This window comes from Syngnathus scovelli, chromosome 10, assembly GCF_024217435.2.
Source record: "Syngnathus scovelli strain Florida chromosome 10, RoL_Ssco_1.2, whole genome shotgun sequence".
Taxonomy (NCBI): domain Eukaryota; kingdom Metazoa; phylum Chordata; class Actinopteri; order Syngnathiformes; family Syngnathidae; genus Syngnathus; species Syngnathus scovelli.
The window spans coordinates 8506239-8522881 of record NC_090856.1 but is presented as its reverse complement, the minus strand read 5'-3'; the positions used below and the strand labels follow the sequence as shown (position 1 = coordinate 8522881).

General features: G+C 40.2%; 2 protein-coding genes across 7 annotated transcripts; one reads left to right on the top strand and one right to left on the bottom strand.

The window, feature by feature from the left end:
* Positions 1-937: 937 nt before the first annotated feature.
* LOC125976097 (lisH domain-containing protein ARMC9) lies at positions 938-14561 on the bottom strand. Of its 6 annotated transcripts, none has more exons than XM_049731978.2 (26): positions 14411-14561; positions 14031-14105; positions 13802-13927; positions 13479-13649; positions 12854-13009; positions 12679-12771; positions 11888-11912; positions 11551-11699; positions 10285-10383; positions 9974-10003; positions 9291-9325; positions 9095-9206; positions 8871-8963; positions 8541-8631; positions 8161-8281; positions 7896-8035; positions 7689-7765; positions 7489-7563; positions 7210-7300; positions 6740-6798; positions 6302-6400; positions 5978-6093; positions 5446-5615; positions 5183-5288; positions 4179-4354; positions 938-2247 (listed from the first exon to the last, which is right to left on the bottom strand). In XM_049731978.2, exons 2-26 carry the CDS (start codon positions 14103-14105, stop codon positions 2162-2164), a joined length of 2571 nt encoding a protein of 856 aa, XP_049587935.1. In that variant the 5' UTR covers positions 14411-14561; the 3' UTR covers positions 938-2161. The 6 variants fall into 6 exon arrangements, with proteins under 6 accessions (XP_049587935.1, XP_049587938.1, XP_049587939.1 ...); XM_049731981.2 differs by having other exon boundaries at positions 938-3222; positions 14222-14485; XM_049731982.2 differs by having other exon boundaries at positions 938-3189; positions 14222-14485.
* A 118-nt stretch (positions 14562-14679) lies between these two features.
* polr2h (RNA polymerase II, I and III subunit H) lies at positions 14680-16424 on the top strand. The gene is made up of 6 exons (XM_049731987.1): positions 14680-14881; positions 15163-15249; positions 15444-15527; positions 15688-15781; positions 15906-15989; positions 16074-16424. Exons 2-6 carry the CDS (start codon positions 15177-15179, stop codon positions 16189-16191), a joined length of 453 nt encoding a protein of 150 aa, XP_049587944.1. The 5' UTR covers positions 14680-14881; positions 15163-15176; the 3' UTR covers positions 16192-16424.
* Positions 16425-16643: the final 219 nt, after the last annotated feature.

Sequence of the window (16643 nt, the reverse complement as noted above, 5' to 3'; positions counted from 1 at the left end):
ATTCATAGCCACGTGACCAAATAGTTAACAGGTGAGTTGTAAAATCTAAGTAAGTAAAATCTCCGCCAGCATCACGCTGAGCACGGGGCCCCCCAGGGCTGCGCGCTCAGTCCATTGCTCTTCACCCTGCTGACGCATGACTGCACTGCGACCTACAGCGACAACCGCATAGTGAAGTTTGCTGACGACACGACTCTGGTGGGTCTCATCACGAAGGGCGACGAGACTCGCTACAGGTCGGAAGTTGACCTTCTGACCACGTGGTGCAGGGACAACAACCTCCTGCTGAACGTCAATAAGACCAAGGAAATCATTGTTGACTTCCGGAAGGGTCACACAACACACCTGCCGCTGATCATCGACGGTGCTGTGGTGGAGAGGGTGAGCTGCACCAAGTTCCTGGGGGTGCACATCAGTGAGGACCTCTCCTGGTCCGCAAACACCTCGTCACTGGCAAAGAAAGCTCAGCGCCGCCTGTACTTCCTGCGGAAGCTCAGGCGTGCATGTGCTCCTCAGGCAGTCCTGTCTACATTCTACCGTGGCACCATTGAGAGCGTCCTCACCAGTTGCATCGCTGTCTGGGGTGGTAACTGCACTGAACAGAACTTGAAGGCCCTGCAGCGCATAGTGAATACGGCTGGTAAGATTATTGGTGCTTCGCTCCCCTCCCTGAAGGACATTTACACCTCCCATCTCGCCCGCAAGGCAACCTCGATTGCCAGAGATGTGAGTCACCCGGCTCACTCTTTGTTTGACCTTCTGCCCTCTGGGAAGAGGTACAGGAGCCTGCGCTCCCGCACCACCAGACTCGCCAACAGCTTCTTTCTCCAGGCTGTTAGGGCCCTGAACTCGCTACCCCCTTCTGCGTAGCGTGCGGCACTGTTGCGCTATTTTCGGGAATGTCTGCTGTACGCGCACTTGCTCCTTTTTTTTCCCCTGGTCCTCTTATTTATTTATTGTTGTGTTATTTATTCATTATTTATTCAGCACGCTTTTGTTATACTTGTTTACTTGTTTGTCTGTTGTGAGCCATGTCTTGTCACCGTGGGATAGGGGGGAACGAAATTTCGGTTTCTTTGTGTGTCTTTGGCATGTGGAGAAATTGACAATAAAGCTGACTTTGACTTTTTGACTTTTTGTGATTGGTTACCTGAGCCCTGAGCAACTGAAGTCATTTTCAGTGATGGAATTTTTTTTGCTGCTTAATTCACAGAAAAGCAACATTAATTTGAAAACAATATTTAGACTAGTGGGGGTCACACTGAACATATTAAAATCAGAGAGCAATTCAAAGTCAAAGTCAAAAGTCAAAGTCAGCTTTAATGTCAATTTCTCCACATGCCAAAGACACACAAAGAAACCGAAATTTCGTTCTCCCCTATCCCACGGTGACAAGACATGGCTCACAACAGACAAACAAGTAAACAAGTATAACAAAAGCGTGCTGAATAAATAATGAATAAATAACACAACAATAAATAAATAAATAAGAGGAGCAGAAAAAAAAAAAAAAAAAAAGGAGCAAGTGCGCGTACAGCAGACATTCCCGAAAATAGCGCAACAGTGCCACATGCTACGCAGAAGGGGGTAGCGAGTTCAGGGCCCTAACAGCCTGGAGAAAGAAGCTGTTGGCGAGTCTGGTGGTGCGGGAGCGCAGGCTCCCGTACCTCTTCCCAGAGGGCAGAAGGTCAAACAAAGAGTGAGCCGGGTGACTCACATCTCTGGCAATCGAGGTTGCCTTGCGGGCGAGATGGGAGGTGTAAATGTCCTTCAGGGAGGGGAGCGAAGCACCAATAATCTTACCAGCCGTATTCACTATGCGCTGCAGGGCCTTCAAGTTCTGTCCAGTGCAGTTGCCACCCCAGACAGTGATGCAATTTGTGAGGACGCTCTCAATGGTGCCACGGTAGAATGTAGACAGGACTGCCTGAGGAGCACATGCACTGGCGCTGAGCTTTCTTTGCCAGTGACGAGGTGTTTGCGGACCAGGAGAGGTCCTCACTGATGTGCACCCCCAGGAACTTGGTGCAGCTCACCCTCTCCACCACAGCACCGTCGATGATCAGCGGCAGGTGTGTCGTGTGACCCTTCCGGAAGTCAACAATGATTTCCTTGGTCTTATTGACGTTCAGCAGGAGGTTGTTGTCCCTGCACCACCTGGTCAGAAGGTCAACTTCCGACCTGTACCGAGTCTCGTCGCCCTTCGTGATGAGACCCACCAGAGTCGTGTCGTCAGCAAATTCATTTCTATGATCATAAAATTCTGATTATTGCGATACAATCATGATCACAGCATGCTACAACTACAATATCGTAATGTACATAAAACATAAAACCCCATTGACTGACCAAACTGATCTTTGTTTGAAAAAAAAACAGTAATTAACCATTCATTGTTTTGTGACAGCATAAATGCTTAACTCATTCAGAAAACACAGAATTTTTTTCTGGATTATGACGCACCACTTTAAACCAGTGTGATTTATACTACAAGTACTTCCTCATACCTTGTTTGAAATGTGATGAAAAATTAAACAAATAGTTCCTGGTAGAGTTAATGTTTCACTTGTGATCAGAAAATAAAGAAGAATTTCTTTTTCCTTTTTTTTCCTTTAAGTAAGCTGCAAAATACCCACATGACCGAGTGCGGGTGTGGTAGGAGAGAAAAGTTCGCCCGATATCACAATCAAACCAAAGGCTAACAATTTACCATTAATGTTACAGCTCTTTGTTTTGCCATTGTCCCTTATAAAGTACCAGTAGGCTAAACATTGGGCTTCTCTCCAGTTTTAAAACTAAGGCTTATCAGTTCTGTCATAGTGTCAGGAGGTTCCGCATATTTGAGTTTGCCAAGTGACCTTGTTGAGAAAGAAAGACAGAGCAGAGAATTGAGGGCCAAACGAGGCCGCAACGAGCACCGGGGTTGGCCGGCTGGGGGATGTGATTATTGTCTGACCCCATATTGGGTTACAAATGTCTGTGCTGAAGCCGGGGAAAAAAAAATGCATGATCACAATCCTTTGCATTGTTCGAGCCCCTTCGCCTCCCATTGGTGATTCTCAACCCCCTCGTTACCCTGACCCTGATCAAAACCTAGAAGGATGATGTTACAGGAAGCGTGATGTGCCGGGGGAGATAGATCTTTGCCGTGGTGACAGCGGCCTCCTCACCTCCGTGTTGACTGGCTGCCTGAAGGGGGAGACTGGGAGGTGAGGGATGAAGCTTTGGAGGGGGGAAGGTACAGAAAATGGATCAAAGGCATTTATGAAGTTAAACAATACCAGGACCTTTTTTTTTTTTTTCTCTCAAAGAGATTTGATTGTGTCGTAAAGGTGTGTCATAATTTCCCCCGAAAATGTAGACTGATTCTAAACTACACAATCTCACAGGCTAATAAGCTATTTCTAAAATGGGCTTACTCAATTGTAAACATGAATTCAATATTACAGAAATTTGCCACTATGGTGCAAGTGTATTATTAACACAATGTGGAAATCATTTCATGGTCTTTCCATTTTTCCATCATCCTTTGCTTACTTGCAGTGTGGGCGGCTGGGGCAAGGCACATGTCTCTTGTGTAGCAAATAAGCCTAAAGGGTTATGTGCCTCAACATGCAGCTGCTACATCAGGAAACTAGCAAAACTGCAGATATTACTGATAATAAAACCCAATGAGCAGCAGAAACTGCACTCGTGTAAACTAATAGGACTGATAGCAGACAAGTTGAGGATAAAAGCAATGGAAGTGCAGAATAAATGTCCACTTACTCTCTTTGTTGTGTCATGTGCTTCTGCTTATTTGCCTCAAAGGTTCGATTAAGTGACTTCCGTATGACTTCATTGATGTATGACAAATGCCAGAACCTCACAAACACACTTATGCTTGGTTGCATGATTGATGGAACAAATAAGATTTTTTATGATAAAGTGAAAATTTATAACGCAATGTTTTTTTTTCTTTTCTTTCTTCTCTATTGTACTATGGAGTTATTATTTTCAGTATTGTTACTTTCTTTCTTGTATTTCTTTAAATGTTCGAAATAAATAAATAAAAATGGGTGAGGTTACGGCCAGAGGTATTATGAAGATGGAGGCAAAATATAAGATACTACAGCTACAGATACTGTTTAAGCGTTGTGACATTTATTCATGATTACACTAAACGAATAGATGCTTACCTCTACTTTGTTGTTTTCCTCCGCTCGTGGAGCATGTGGAGCACCGGTTGCACTGCCGAGGTTCAGCCTGGGAAAATTTGGGCGCCAGACTATATGCAGTGTTTCTTTGAATGTCTCCTGGGTCAGGAGTCCGTGGTAACTTCGGCCTGCTTGCGAACTCTTTTATTGAATCTCCACTGTTGACAAGAAAGATGAGAAATCAAGTTAATATGTACAGGTTTGGTTGGTCACTCAGTTTGTCCACTACTGGTATAAACGTAAAATAAGCAACGTGAACTGGGCTATAATTGCTGAGTCATCTCCTGAGAATGTTATCGAGTCACTTTGCAACATCAGTTTTAATTCACCTTGTACATGATGTTGACATGTGAGAGCACTCATTCATTTTAAAACCTCTGCTTCTTCATACCAGACTTGATTACTGATATTTTGGAGTTAGCCATCAGTCGGTAGATCATACCGCAAACTCTTGTTTCTATATATATTGGTTTCACCAATGGCACGGGTTTCGAAAGGTGTAGTGTAGCAGTAGTTATAATAGAAATTTAAAAAAGTCCTTACAACTGATTTAATGTAGTGTTGAGCAAATTTGCCTGCCAGTTGGTTCAGTTTTGTCCAGAAGAAAAGGTGAGGCAAGCAAGCATTGGTTAGACTAAGGAATGTACAGACAGTCCCAATTTCATGGCTGTTCAAACAGATACAGGAAGGACATAATACTGTAACATGAAGCCACATCATCAACTCATATACTTAGTCTGGAAGTTAAAAGTATGGAACTTGAACAGACCATTCATTGTCTTACAACTTATCTCTTTCAGCCAGAGTAATTGCAAGTAGTTAGTAATGAGTCTTAAGTCTCCCTCTAAGACAGGAAGACTTACTTGTAGCTCTCTTAATAGATCAGATAGTTAAAATAGAATAGAATAAAAAGAACAAGTTTCAACCCCAAAATATCTTAAAATATTATAAATAGTCTGTGATTATGTACTTTTGTGTCAGATTACCTTACAAAATGTCCATTGTGTTTCTCTCTGAGGGCTCCTTTTCGGACTCGCACCTCATAGGAGTGCTCAACGTCAGAAGCCTTGACTTGCCGGCCGGACTCCAAGTCTGAATGTTTGTGAAAAACGGTACATGCAATGATGTTACAAAATGAAATGCACCATGACAGTAGTCAGGAAGCGGAGTGGCTTCCCCCCCCCCCCATCAACTCACAGTACTGAAACTGCTGTCATTAGTTTATGTGTATTTGCAATGTTCTACCCACCCAGGCTTTGATGCAGGGAATCGGCCGTGTATGGGCGATTGCCAGAGCTCGTGTGAGGTCGAGAATCGCTCTTGGGAAGAGGGGAGTTTGCCTTCTCGCGCCTGTGTCCAAGGTGAGGGGATTCCACTTCTTGGTCAACAATGCCACCCTGGATACCTGGATAGTTATTCCTATTCATGGAACATAAATACAGATCAGATTGTAAGGAGGTCCAGATAAAATGCAATAATCGTTGATTATCATGTTCTTTTTGTCTTGAGCTGCAAGCGTGTCTGCACTCATACATAAGTATTAATAAGGCAGTCTAGTAGAAGTGAGAGCAGCATAAGTGCTGACCTAAAATTGCGATTTAGAAAAAAAAAAAATTGTATTTCATACCTCAACCAGAGCCCACAGAAGCCAACAGGCTTTAATTTCATTGTTATCCTATTCACTGCACAATGCGGTTGCATAAACGCACAAGGTCCGATAACAAATAATAAAAGAAAGAGTAAAACTCAACACAGCACGCATATTTTGTTGTTTCACTTACACAACATTTGTGTTACGATGGGAGCTTGGGGTCACCGGTCGCTGTAGAGGCTCATCTATGCTTGGTTGGTGCTGCGGGCTCGACTTCTTCTTCACTTTGGGTAGGTTGGTGATAATCTGCACAATCAAAACCCAGGAAAATTCGCATGGCAGACTTTATTTTTTAAAATAATTACTCGGCAATTTCAAGAAAGCAATTCCCACATCTTATGAACAAAAACACAGTGAAAACAGAATAACACCGTTCAACAAAATCTTGGAATTTGTCCATTCATTTAGAAGATGAGAGAACTTCTTGGTGTGTGTGTGTGTGTTTTGCACTTACACCCAGGTACTCTGTAGTGAGCAGACTTTCGCCAGACAGCTCACTGGGCTTTGGCTGAAGGACTTCATCTTTATCTTGGTCTGACTCGATTAAATCTTCCTGTCGCAACACAAACCACGCAGCACCTAAGTATAACATCTGCTGTTTTCTAATCTGCATTTTGTAACAATAAAAATCTCCCTGACAACCTTTCACTGAGCAGTTCTAATAATAAAATTAGTTTCCTTTAAAATGTGTACGCACAAAACCTTTCATTAAAATTTATCCAGGTGGGGGTGTTTGATTGCCTAAGACACATGCATAGTGGGTAGAAAATTATTATTGCTATGGTTGCTTTTATTACTGAAATCTGAAAAGAAAAATCTGCTGTAAATGTTACAAAGATGACAGAACAGACTTGTGGAAACAGATGCAGTAAAGTATTAACATCAGACTTACGTCACAGTCATCCTCATCCTCGTCATCGTCATCGTCTAATTCTGGTCCATCTGTATCCACTGGATGGAACACAGCATGTATGCATTTAATGAAGAAAATTCTCAAATTCAATCATATGTTCAACTAACGCAGCGAGGGGCCTGAATAACAAAATCTAGATATTAATGAATGGAACATTTCAAGTTGATTTTTTTTACCCATCTTAAAGAAATGCAAAACATTACCAAAGAGTAAACCAGAAAGCATAAGGACAGGTAAGGTGAAGCATGTGACCTCCACCTAGGGAACCATTCATTAATAGGAGTTTTATTGCCTCTCATTTCCACTTTGATTTGCACAATAGCAAGTGAAATTCAAATTCAGTGTTGTTTCCAAATTGGATAAGTTGAAAATCCCAGAAATGTGATTGTGTTACATTGCAATGATTCATTATTTATTTTTCAAAGTAGTGTATGAGTGCATCCACTGACCTGAGTTGAGCTGCTTAATTATACAGCCAATCTGTCTGTGAAGAACTGGATTATCCTCCTTGCAGAAGCAACAGAGGATCTCTTCCACACTCTTAACGCATTTGAGCAAAACACACATTATCAATCTGACCCGAGCAACAAGTATAAAAAAAACACAATGCAAGTGCAAATATCTTCAAAGACTAAACATCTGCTGGGTGTGTTGAGACATTTAAAGCAAAGAAAAAGGCTAAATCGGCATCCTGTAGAAGGGTGAAGACATCTTCAGAACTATCTCACCATTTCTTTTGCTTCCTGTCTCACGGAGGGGATACTCAGGATGCTGTACAGGGCTCCATTCACATATGTAGGAATCTAGAGAAAACAACACAGATCCATTTGCAAACAAAGAATAATTGCATTTAGTCTGTGTGTTGGAAACACCTTACTGTCATAAATACACACAGGCACACAGTTTTCAATAAGACCTAATGTATCACCTCATGGTTGTCATGTCCGAGGAGGTTAGTTAGTACATTGAGCACATGTTTGGCATTTTCTGCACACTTCATTTTTCCTGTACAAAGACAGCCATCTTAGAAATGTACACAAACACATGACTTCACAGTATGCACTAGTTGAATATTTCTAAATATATATACACGTGAAACTACAATCTCACTTATTCATGTTTCTTCTTCATGTACCTTTTGTTCGCAGGCACAAGTTCATGAGAAGAGATGCAGAATACTCCAGAGTGTAATCGCTCAGACAGTCTGAGTCATCCAATTCATCTACCAGCCAGCCAATCAGATCATCTTCAATCATGATTGTCTGCTGGCTCCTCCTAATAAAACAAATGTAGCGATCAAAATGGCTAAAATGACATCACATATTTACGCATTGACCGCTGAAAAATGGCTGATCGAGACTTTGTTTTTGATGCGGTAGGGTTTACAAACTCACACTTACATGAGGCTGAGTTTCTGCAGAGCCACCAGCACATTCTCTCTGGTCAAGGAGTCCTCCTCCTCCCTGAGTGTTTGCATCAGGAGTTTCAGAAGTGATGGGATTTGGGAGAGGTAAACTCGACCTGTAAAATACATTTGTCATATTTGTCAGTCTTTAACGTCACTTTTTACTTTAAAGCTGCTTATTTGCTGTCCTTGGTCTTATTCTATGATTGATAAATTATGATAAAACATCAATACCATCGCTTCAACTATTCTACAACAAAGCACAAATGAAAATGTCAACCAATGTTGAAAGGCTTGCCTTACAAACCACCTCTGTTGTTATTTCAATTCCTGAATCATGCCTACGACCATACCAAACTCTTATGTGACACTTACCGTCTGCAAAGGAGGAAAACGTATTGATGAGACGAGCCATGTACTGCCTCACCATTTCGTTCTTTGAAGTCAGTAATTGAAGCACAGTTTCCTATCGAGAAAGAATGTGCAGTCTGATTTTCATTAGATGCCTTGAGATGAAATCCATATTCAAAAAATGCAATTAGGACTTGGCAAGGAGCCACTGCAGGAAAGAAAAATAATCAAACCTGGAACTAATTGCTAGATATGTACCATTTTTACTTTACCAGGATTGTTGACGTTTCACATTTGTTCAACATTTCATAATAAAGTAGTAAAACACAAAAGGAAATATTCAAAGGGCTCCACCTGCTTGGTACTGTACTTTTCCAATAGATCATTGGTTATGTAAGCTTGAAGCGCAGTGTCCCTCTGTTCACCAGGAAGTGAGCGAGTAAGTCTCTAAAATTGATCGACAGATTGAGAGGATCAGGATAAGTGGTCAGGAAACAACATGCCAAAGGTCGGTACTCTTACAAAAGCAGTGCTCGATTATTTTATTTTTTTAACCATGAATTGTAAAATGTACAAACCCAGCGCAGCGCCTGAAGCAAAAGTGACTTTCGACGGTCTGATCCTTCAAGCAGGTCCTTTTTCAGTTTCACATAATCCAGAGAGGGCAGCATTGGCACATCCTTATGTCTACTGAGGATTGTCAGAAAAGATTAAATAAATTTCATTATCAGGATGTTCAAGAGAACCATAAGTGTACAAGACCAAAACACTTACTATGGTGCAATGGATGCTTGAAGTATTGAGGAAGCCTAAAAAAAAAAAAAGATATATATATATATATATATATATATATATATATATATATATATATATATATATATATATATATATATATATATATATATATATATATATATATATATATATATATATAAAGTCGGAGAGGATTGTTGGAGTTAATAGTAAAAGCGCAACCACGACCATGAATCGAATATTATGGTCATGTTTTATGTATGTAAATAAATGTCATCTTGGTAACAGTCTGAAACAAGTCTGAGAAACGTCATTTAGTACATAACGAATATTATTACGCTTTCATATTGCCGAGAACTGAGCTTGGTCTCAAATGACATTTTTCCACATAACCCAAGGTTTACATAAGCACTGGCTATTCTGTCAAGTAACCTTTACTATCTTGTAAAGCCATTTATTGTTCATGTTATTGACTTCACTGACAGCTCTGCTACGAGTTTTCTCCAGCATGTAAAACGCAAGCAAAGAGACAAAACAAACCGTCCATTATGGTTAATCATGGTGTTAACATTGGAACATCCGCAAAGTACAATGTGGCTTTTCTGTGGAAGAGGACACGATGACAAGAGCAAAAGAGCAAAACAGTAACGACGGAAGAACTCAGCAAGAGAAGTGAAATACAGATGAAAGTATGAGAAACTTACATCATCATAGGGACTCAGAGAGTAATATCCCTTTTGAGGACAAAAGTGTCACACACGCGTACAAACACAAAAAGAAAGGTTTTTCAGTTCAAAAAATAAAGTCTACCTTTAAGAGATAGAACATCGTTTGTGTCGGAATTGAGCAGCTATACTCGTTATTTTGCATCACAATCAAAATCACTACACGTTATAATTGCCTGCAAATCAAATTTAATGCATTGATTTTTTTTTACCCTCAAGTCCACTTTTATGTGACTCTCATCACAACCCCCAACAAACCAGATTAAGTATAAAAAAGCTGTTCTACTCACAGTGCCAGGCCTGGTAAGGTCAGTCATCTGCACCGTGCTCTGCCTTATCTGGCTGCTCAACAGGCGAGCACACACACTTTGCAGGTACTCGGCCGATATCTGCAAAAACATAGTAGGCCACATTCTATAAATAAGTATAAATATAAGTAAATGGTAACAGGTCGGAGGTTGACCTTCTGACCACGTGGTGCAGGGACAACAACCTCCTGCTGAACGTAAATAAGACCAAGGAAATCATTGTTGACTTCCGGAAGGGTCACACAACACACCTGCCCCTGATCATCGATGGTGCTGTGGTGGAGAGGGTGAGCTGCACCAAGATCCTGGGGGTGCACATCAGTGAGGACCTCTCCTGGTCCGCAAACACCTCGTCACTGGCAAAGAAAGCTCAGCGCCGCCTGTACTTCCTGCGGAAGCTCAGGCGTGCATGTGCTCCTCAGGCAGTCCTGTCTACATTCTACCGTGGCACTATTGAGAGCGTCCTCACCAGTTGCATCGCTGTCTGGGGTGGTAACTGCACTGAACAGAACTTGAAGGCCCTGCAGCGCATAGTGAATACGGCTGGTAAGATTATTGGTGCTTCGCTCCCCTCCCTGAAGGACATTTACACCTCCCATCTCGCCCGCAAGGCAACCTCGATTGCCAGAGATGTGAGTCACCCGGCTCACTCTTTGTTTGACCTTCTGCCCTCTGGGAAGAGGTACAGGAGCCTGCGCTCCCGCACCACCAGACTTGCCAACAGCTTCTTTCCCCAGGCTGTTAGGGCCCTGAACTCGCTACCCCCTTCTGCGTAGCGTGTGGCACTGTTGCGCTATTTTCGGGAATGTCTGCTGTACGCGCACTTGCTCCTTTTTTGTCTGCTCCTCTTATTTATTTATTTATTGTTGTGTTATTTATTCATTATTTATTCAGCACGCTTTTGTTATACTTGTTACTTGTTTGTCTGTTGTGAGCCATGTCTTGTCACCGTGGGATAGGGGGGAACGAAATTTCGGTTTCTTTGTGTGTCTTTGGCATGTGGAGAAATTGACAATAAAGCTGACTTTGACTTTGACTTGAAATGTCATTTTTGTCTTTCTAACTGTAATTGCACATCCACCACAGTAGGTGACAGTAGCACATCATTGTATAATCATTTTCTAAACAGCCATGAAAACTGCATTTTCCACTAGTATCTTCATTTCACTTCATTTGTACTTGTCACTAAACTTTTAGCCAGTATTAAATTTATGTTGTGGGCATATTTGAATTTGCAAACAGCAGTACATTTTTTCCACTGATTAAGGTGTCAACCAGCTCAGCTGTGATGCCAAGGAGCTGGTAGTAGTCTGCTTGCATCTTGTTGAACTTGCGCATGAAAGAGGTGGCACGGCGCTCTGACTCAAGCAGCTGCACCTCGAGTTGCTGCAAAGCTTCTGTGGAAAAAGAAAGGGGGGGTGGGGGGGCGTGCGTTTACAATGCATACAGATATGAGTACAACAGATTCATATTGTATCAATTGTAATTGGTAATGCAACAAGGGATGTCCAGTGTTAGTTAATAAATTTGAAATTGACAAGGTAGTCTTACATTCATCACTAAACACATACTAAGCATCATTTACCTTTTGAGCTTTTTCCACCCTCCTTCTGCATACCGTCTGTTAAAGAACACACGTCATCACACTCATTCAACATTTCTAATGTGTATCCATTTCTCACAATGTCACATAACGGTGCGTAAAGAATACATGATAAGTGAGTCATAGAAGGTCCTATATCCTGTTGGAAGCTGCCACTGGCCTCACTAAGACAGTTTGTACAAGATTAAGACAATTCATTTTATAGTGTGACGGCAAACTAGTGTCAATATGTGATTAATATAAGTTTGTTTTGTAGGGAGGGATGCACTTCATTTTCTTTTTAAATTTTCATTGACCAACAGCTGTCATGCATGACTTTACATACACTTTAGAGTGGACCTCTTACACTTAACTTGTAAGACAAATAGAGGTTTTCCAAGCAGCAGTCTTTTTAATGTGTGTATATACGTGTATATATATATATATATATATATATAAGCATTTGACACGTCAGCTGTGTGAGTGTTTGCATAAGAAACTATTATATGCGTCAGATGAGCTTAATGGTGGTTTGGGTTATGTTGTATGGAGTGATTATAGTTACGTTACACATTACATTAATATGAGTAACTATTGATATTTCTAGGTTCCTTTTGTAGCTATATTTTTTCATACAAATCACCCAGGGAATGTTGGTGTGACATGAAATGACCAGATTAGGACGGGTTCTTCTGTTAAGTGATAATTAATGTTCATGGACCTTGACCTTGAATTGTCAAGCGTTAGGTACATTAACCAAGTTATTTCCTATATTAATTTGCAGCAAAGGATACATATAATGTTAGCAGTCTCGGGCAGTTTAGAGGCTTCATAGTCATGGACAGAAAGTCTTGAAGTTTATTCTTCAACTTTGGTACCCAGGTTTCCTAGAAAAGATAATAGCTGATTGAAAATGTTCCCCTGACAAAAATCATTACAAACATAAAATAAATTAATTTAATAGACAACCTGAAAGAGATCCTTGAAGAAGGGATGGTTAGTGGGGTTGGACACATAAGGCAAAGCATAATAAGGCAGAAACTCGGTGGTTTGACTCAGTGCTCTTCCACATGTCTCCAAGTATTTTTTGAAATAAGAAATTCTCTCTTCAAACTCCGCCTGGTCCTGTAGATGATAGAATCTGTTATGTCATGCCAAGATTCCAATGACTTTTAGGTGAAAGACCAATTTAAAGCACACAAAAAATACTACACGTTATTTAGTATTATAAATGTGTCTCTTGATCAGTAACCATTACAAAGCTTGTTTTGAGGGAGCAGACCTGTCTCAAGTTAGTTATTTCAATTATTTCGCTTGCTGATGATGAGCGGACCGACCAAGCAGCAGCGCACACGCCCTCCAGTGGCCACCGTTTTGGAAAGTAACTGCGTGTATGTACTACATGGCTTTTAAATAAAAAGTAAGTGTAGGCCTTTGGAATCACGTGGATTTCTGCATAATTTGCTCATAAAATGCATTCATTAAAATAAAAACAATAAGTAAATACTGGCTGTAATTGCTCTACTGCAACATGTTTAGTGGACATGTTGAGCAGTAGACACTTCATCCCACAGTATAAATACAAAATACATACTTGTCTTTCAGAATGGCTTCTCAGTGGGTAGATGGTAAAATGGATATAAAGATAGAACTCCAGCTTTTGGGCCTTAGTATCGGCGCAAACTAGATCAGCATCTATATTTTCTTCCCACAACTGAAAAAACACCTTATGGGCTCCATCATCGAAAGAACCGAGGAGATCTTTCTGCACACAGATGGGATTAGAAGAGAAAATAGTCAGACATCTGAAATATACAATCAAATTGGCCATGTACTCTAGATCCAAGACAAAGCTGTTAAACTTGTCATTTTACAGATTCTACTAACCAAGTATAATGCATCAGTTTTACAATTTACCTGGACGATGTGAGTCTTTACGTCTCTCAGCGCATTTCCTTGAGGTTTGGACACAGGTTTTCCTTTACTTTTGCACTCCATGTCAAAACTGTTTACTGTGATATCAAATTGTTCAACCTTAAAGTACTATGGTAGGTAAAATAAACAAGCAATAGGGGTCAATGACATTTTGATTAATGTGGACACAGCATATTGACTTATTCCATCAGATTGATTGATTGATTTATACCTCCATGATCATCCCAAGCAGATTGGCTTCAGTGGCTAAAATGTCCCCCATTCTGTCTTCCTCCTTGGAACTCATCTGAGCATCCACAAGTTGTTAATTAAACCACACATAAATAACAATTTGCACTTCTTGGTAGCTGAATGTTTCTGTTTTTCTACTAAAGATTTGGCTGATTCCAGCGTGTTCATTACCGACGAAAATGAAATGAACATTTCGATGATATGCTAGCAGCAGCAACAGTTCTGCATACCAGATCTTATTCTCGCCGTCACTCTTCTAAATAACAAAGATAACATCTAAACGGGCGCTGTCATCCTTGCTCCAAACGTCACAATCCAATACCAAATTATTGAAAAAAATCTCATGATCTTCTACGGTACCTCGATATTACTGCGACATCCATTAGCTAGCAACCGTACGCGGAAGGGACGCTGACTACATAGCAACCAGAGTTTAGGCTGGAAAGTGGAAGTAAATGTCGTAAAACAATTATTTAACAATGGAAAATTTTGTTTTTGTTCATTTTACCATAAGAATGGCCTATGTATGTGTGTATAGTTTAACCCCCAAAAAATAGATGTATGTGGTGGTTTAAATAGATTGAATATGTTGCAATATTCATTTTAACATAATAAAAGCAAATGTAACTCGCCGGAAGTAGATTATGTGTCAAAGGTTGAGCACGTTGTTTGGGTTAGCCGCCGCATGTTGTTTTGAATGAATGACGAGGTAACCAAGCAAGAAATTTAGTGCACACCATATTTTCACTTTTCACTACAACCTGCAGCCGAGCACCGTAAAAGCCTTACTGTGTACAATATAGAAGAAGGTCGTACACTAACGTCCAAGAGGTAAGCTTCGGGAAATAGGCGCACAACACGCTAAAGCTACCAGTTAGCATATACCATATAACATTATGGACAATCGAAGTTTAAAATCAACGACTAGCCCTCACGGGATCTTTTGTAGTGACATATTTTTAATAATTTTCGACTAACCACGATAATTTCATAACTACGACACCTTTTCTGCTCATGTCAACATGAACGCTGTTGTGCACTGTTGCCCCACACAATTTTCCAGCATAATTTTAAACTGCATGTTTTTGTTATTCTTGTACATTTGTGTGCAGAAACAGGGAACCAAATGGCAGGAATCTTGTTTGAGGATATATTCGACGTAAAGGACATTGATCCAGATGGCAAGAAGTTTGACAGAGGTGTGTTATGTCTTTTGTTGAAAAGCTCCTTAAATCACACACACTGTAACAGAATATTTTTGTATTTTATTTGCTCCCTTTAAGACTACATGGATGTTTGATCATGAATCCAAACTGATTGTAAACATTATACCTGCTGATATTTACTAGGGAATCTAAATATGTTTTTACATTTTATTGCTTATTTTCCACAGTATCTCGTCTGCATTGTGAAAGTGAGTCTTTTAAGATGGACCTCATCTTGGATGTGAATATTCAAATCTATCCAGTAGATCTTGGTGAGATCTTACATCTTCATACTAAAAGTGCATAAATCATTTAATTGGTTGTTTTTATCATGGAGTAAGGACATTAAAAACATATGTATGGTCAGTCAGTGATACAAAAACACATGATAGTGCACAGTAAAAAAACATTTTTTTTTTTTTTCTTATCAAGGTGACAAGTTCAGATTAGTAATCGCCAGCACGTTATATGAAGACGGAACGCCAGATGATGGGGAGTACAATCCTCAGGATGACAGACCATCTCGGTATGTTTCCACAAATTCTCAATGAGACATTTGTTTTATTCATTTTTATTTGTCTAGTTATGAGAGATTGCGTGTTCTATGGACACAGAATTCAGTTTGAATTTAATTTTTGTAATTTTTTCAGATCAGACCAATTTGATTATGTGATGTATGGGAAGGTTTATAAAATTGAGGGTGATGAGACGTCAACAGAAGCTGCAACACGCCTGTGAGTTATTTTGTTATTTTCTTTTCCTGTTGCGTAATGCTAAAGGTTTATGAACTTTCTTGAATATCCTCTCTCTCCTTTCAGGTCTGCATATGTCTCTTACGGTGGCCTCCTCATGAGGCTGCAGGGAGACGCCAACAATCTTCATGGTTTCGAGGTGGACTCCAGGGTGTACCTTCTCATGAAGAAACTGGCCTTTTAAACCACTCCCCTCTTTTCATTGTTGCCTGTATCACAGTCTGCATCAAAACCATACTGAACCAAGTGCAGTGGTAAATAACAAACTGAGGCTATATATAAGTAGTGTTTCTATTTTGCATTCATAGATTGGAAAAAAGTTGGATTGTGAAAAGATTGTAAAATTTAAAAACTGTTTCACCCCTCATCTCCTCAAAATCTGTAAATAGATTTTTTTATACATATGTTCTCACAAAAGGGCTCTTTATTTTTTGAATAATGTACATTTGAATCAATTTTGTGGTCCCAGGATTATGGAATAGTGATGTTTGCAAAAACTGTTGTGGATTTAGGTTTATAAAACTGCAGTTTTTGATGGATTTTCTTTATTTTAAACAAGGTGAAACCTTGATAATCGAACAAACGCACATTATCTTCATGTTCAGTGTAGTGAAGTTTTTAAAATTACCTTGATTT

Bases quoted from the DNA above. Each gene is read 5' to 3' on its own strand.
- polr2h (XM_049731987.1), top strand. From the start codon at position 15,177: ATGGCAGGAATCTTGTTTGAGGATATATTCGACGTAAAGGACATTGAT. The intron at 15,250-15,443 runs GTGTGTTATGTC...TATTTTCCACAG, and splicing joins TGGCAAGAAGTTTGACAGAG to TATCTCGTCTGCATTGTGAA. The intron at 15,990-16,073 runs GTGAGTTATTTT...CTCTCCTTTCAG, and splicing joins ACAGAAGCTGCAACACGCCT to GTCTGCATATGTCTCTTACG.
- LOC125976097 (XM_049731976.2), bottom strand. From the start codon at position 14,242: ATGTTCATTTCATTTTCGTCG. The intron at 11,700-11,887 runs GTAAATGATGCT...CTTTTTCCACAG, and splicing joins GGGTGGAAAAAGCTCAAAAG to AAGCTTTGCAGCAACTCGAG. The intron at 10,004-10,284 runs GTGAGTAGAACA...TGTCCTCAAAAG, and splicing joins ACCTTACCAGGCCTGGCACT to GGATATTACTCTCTGAGTCC.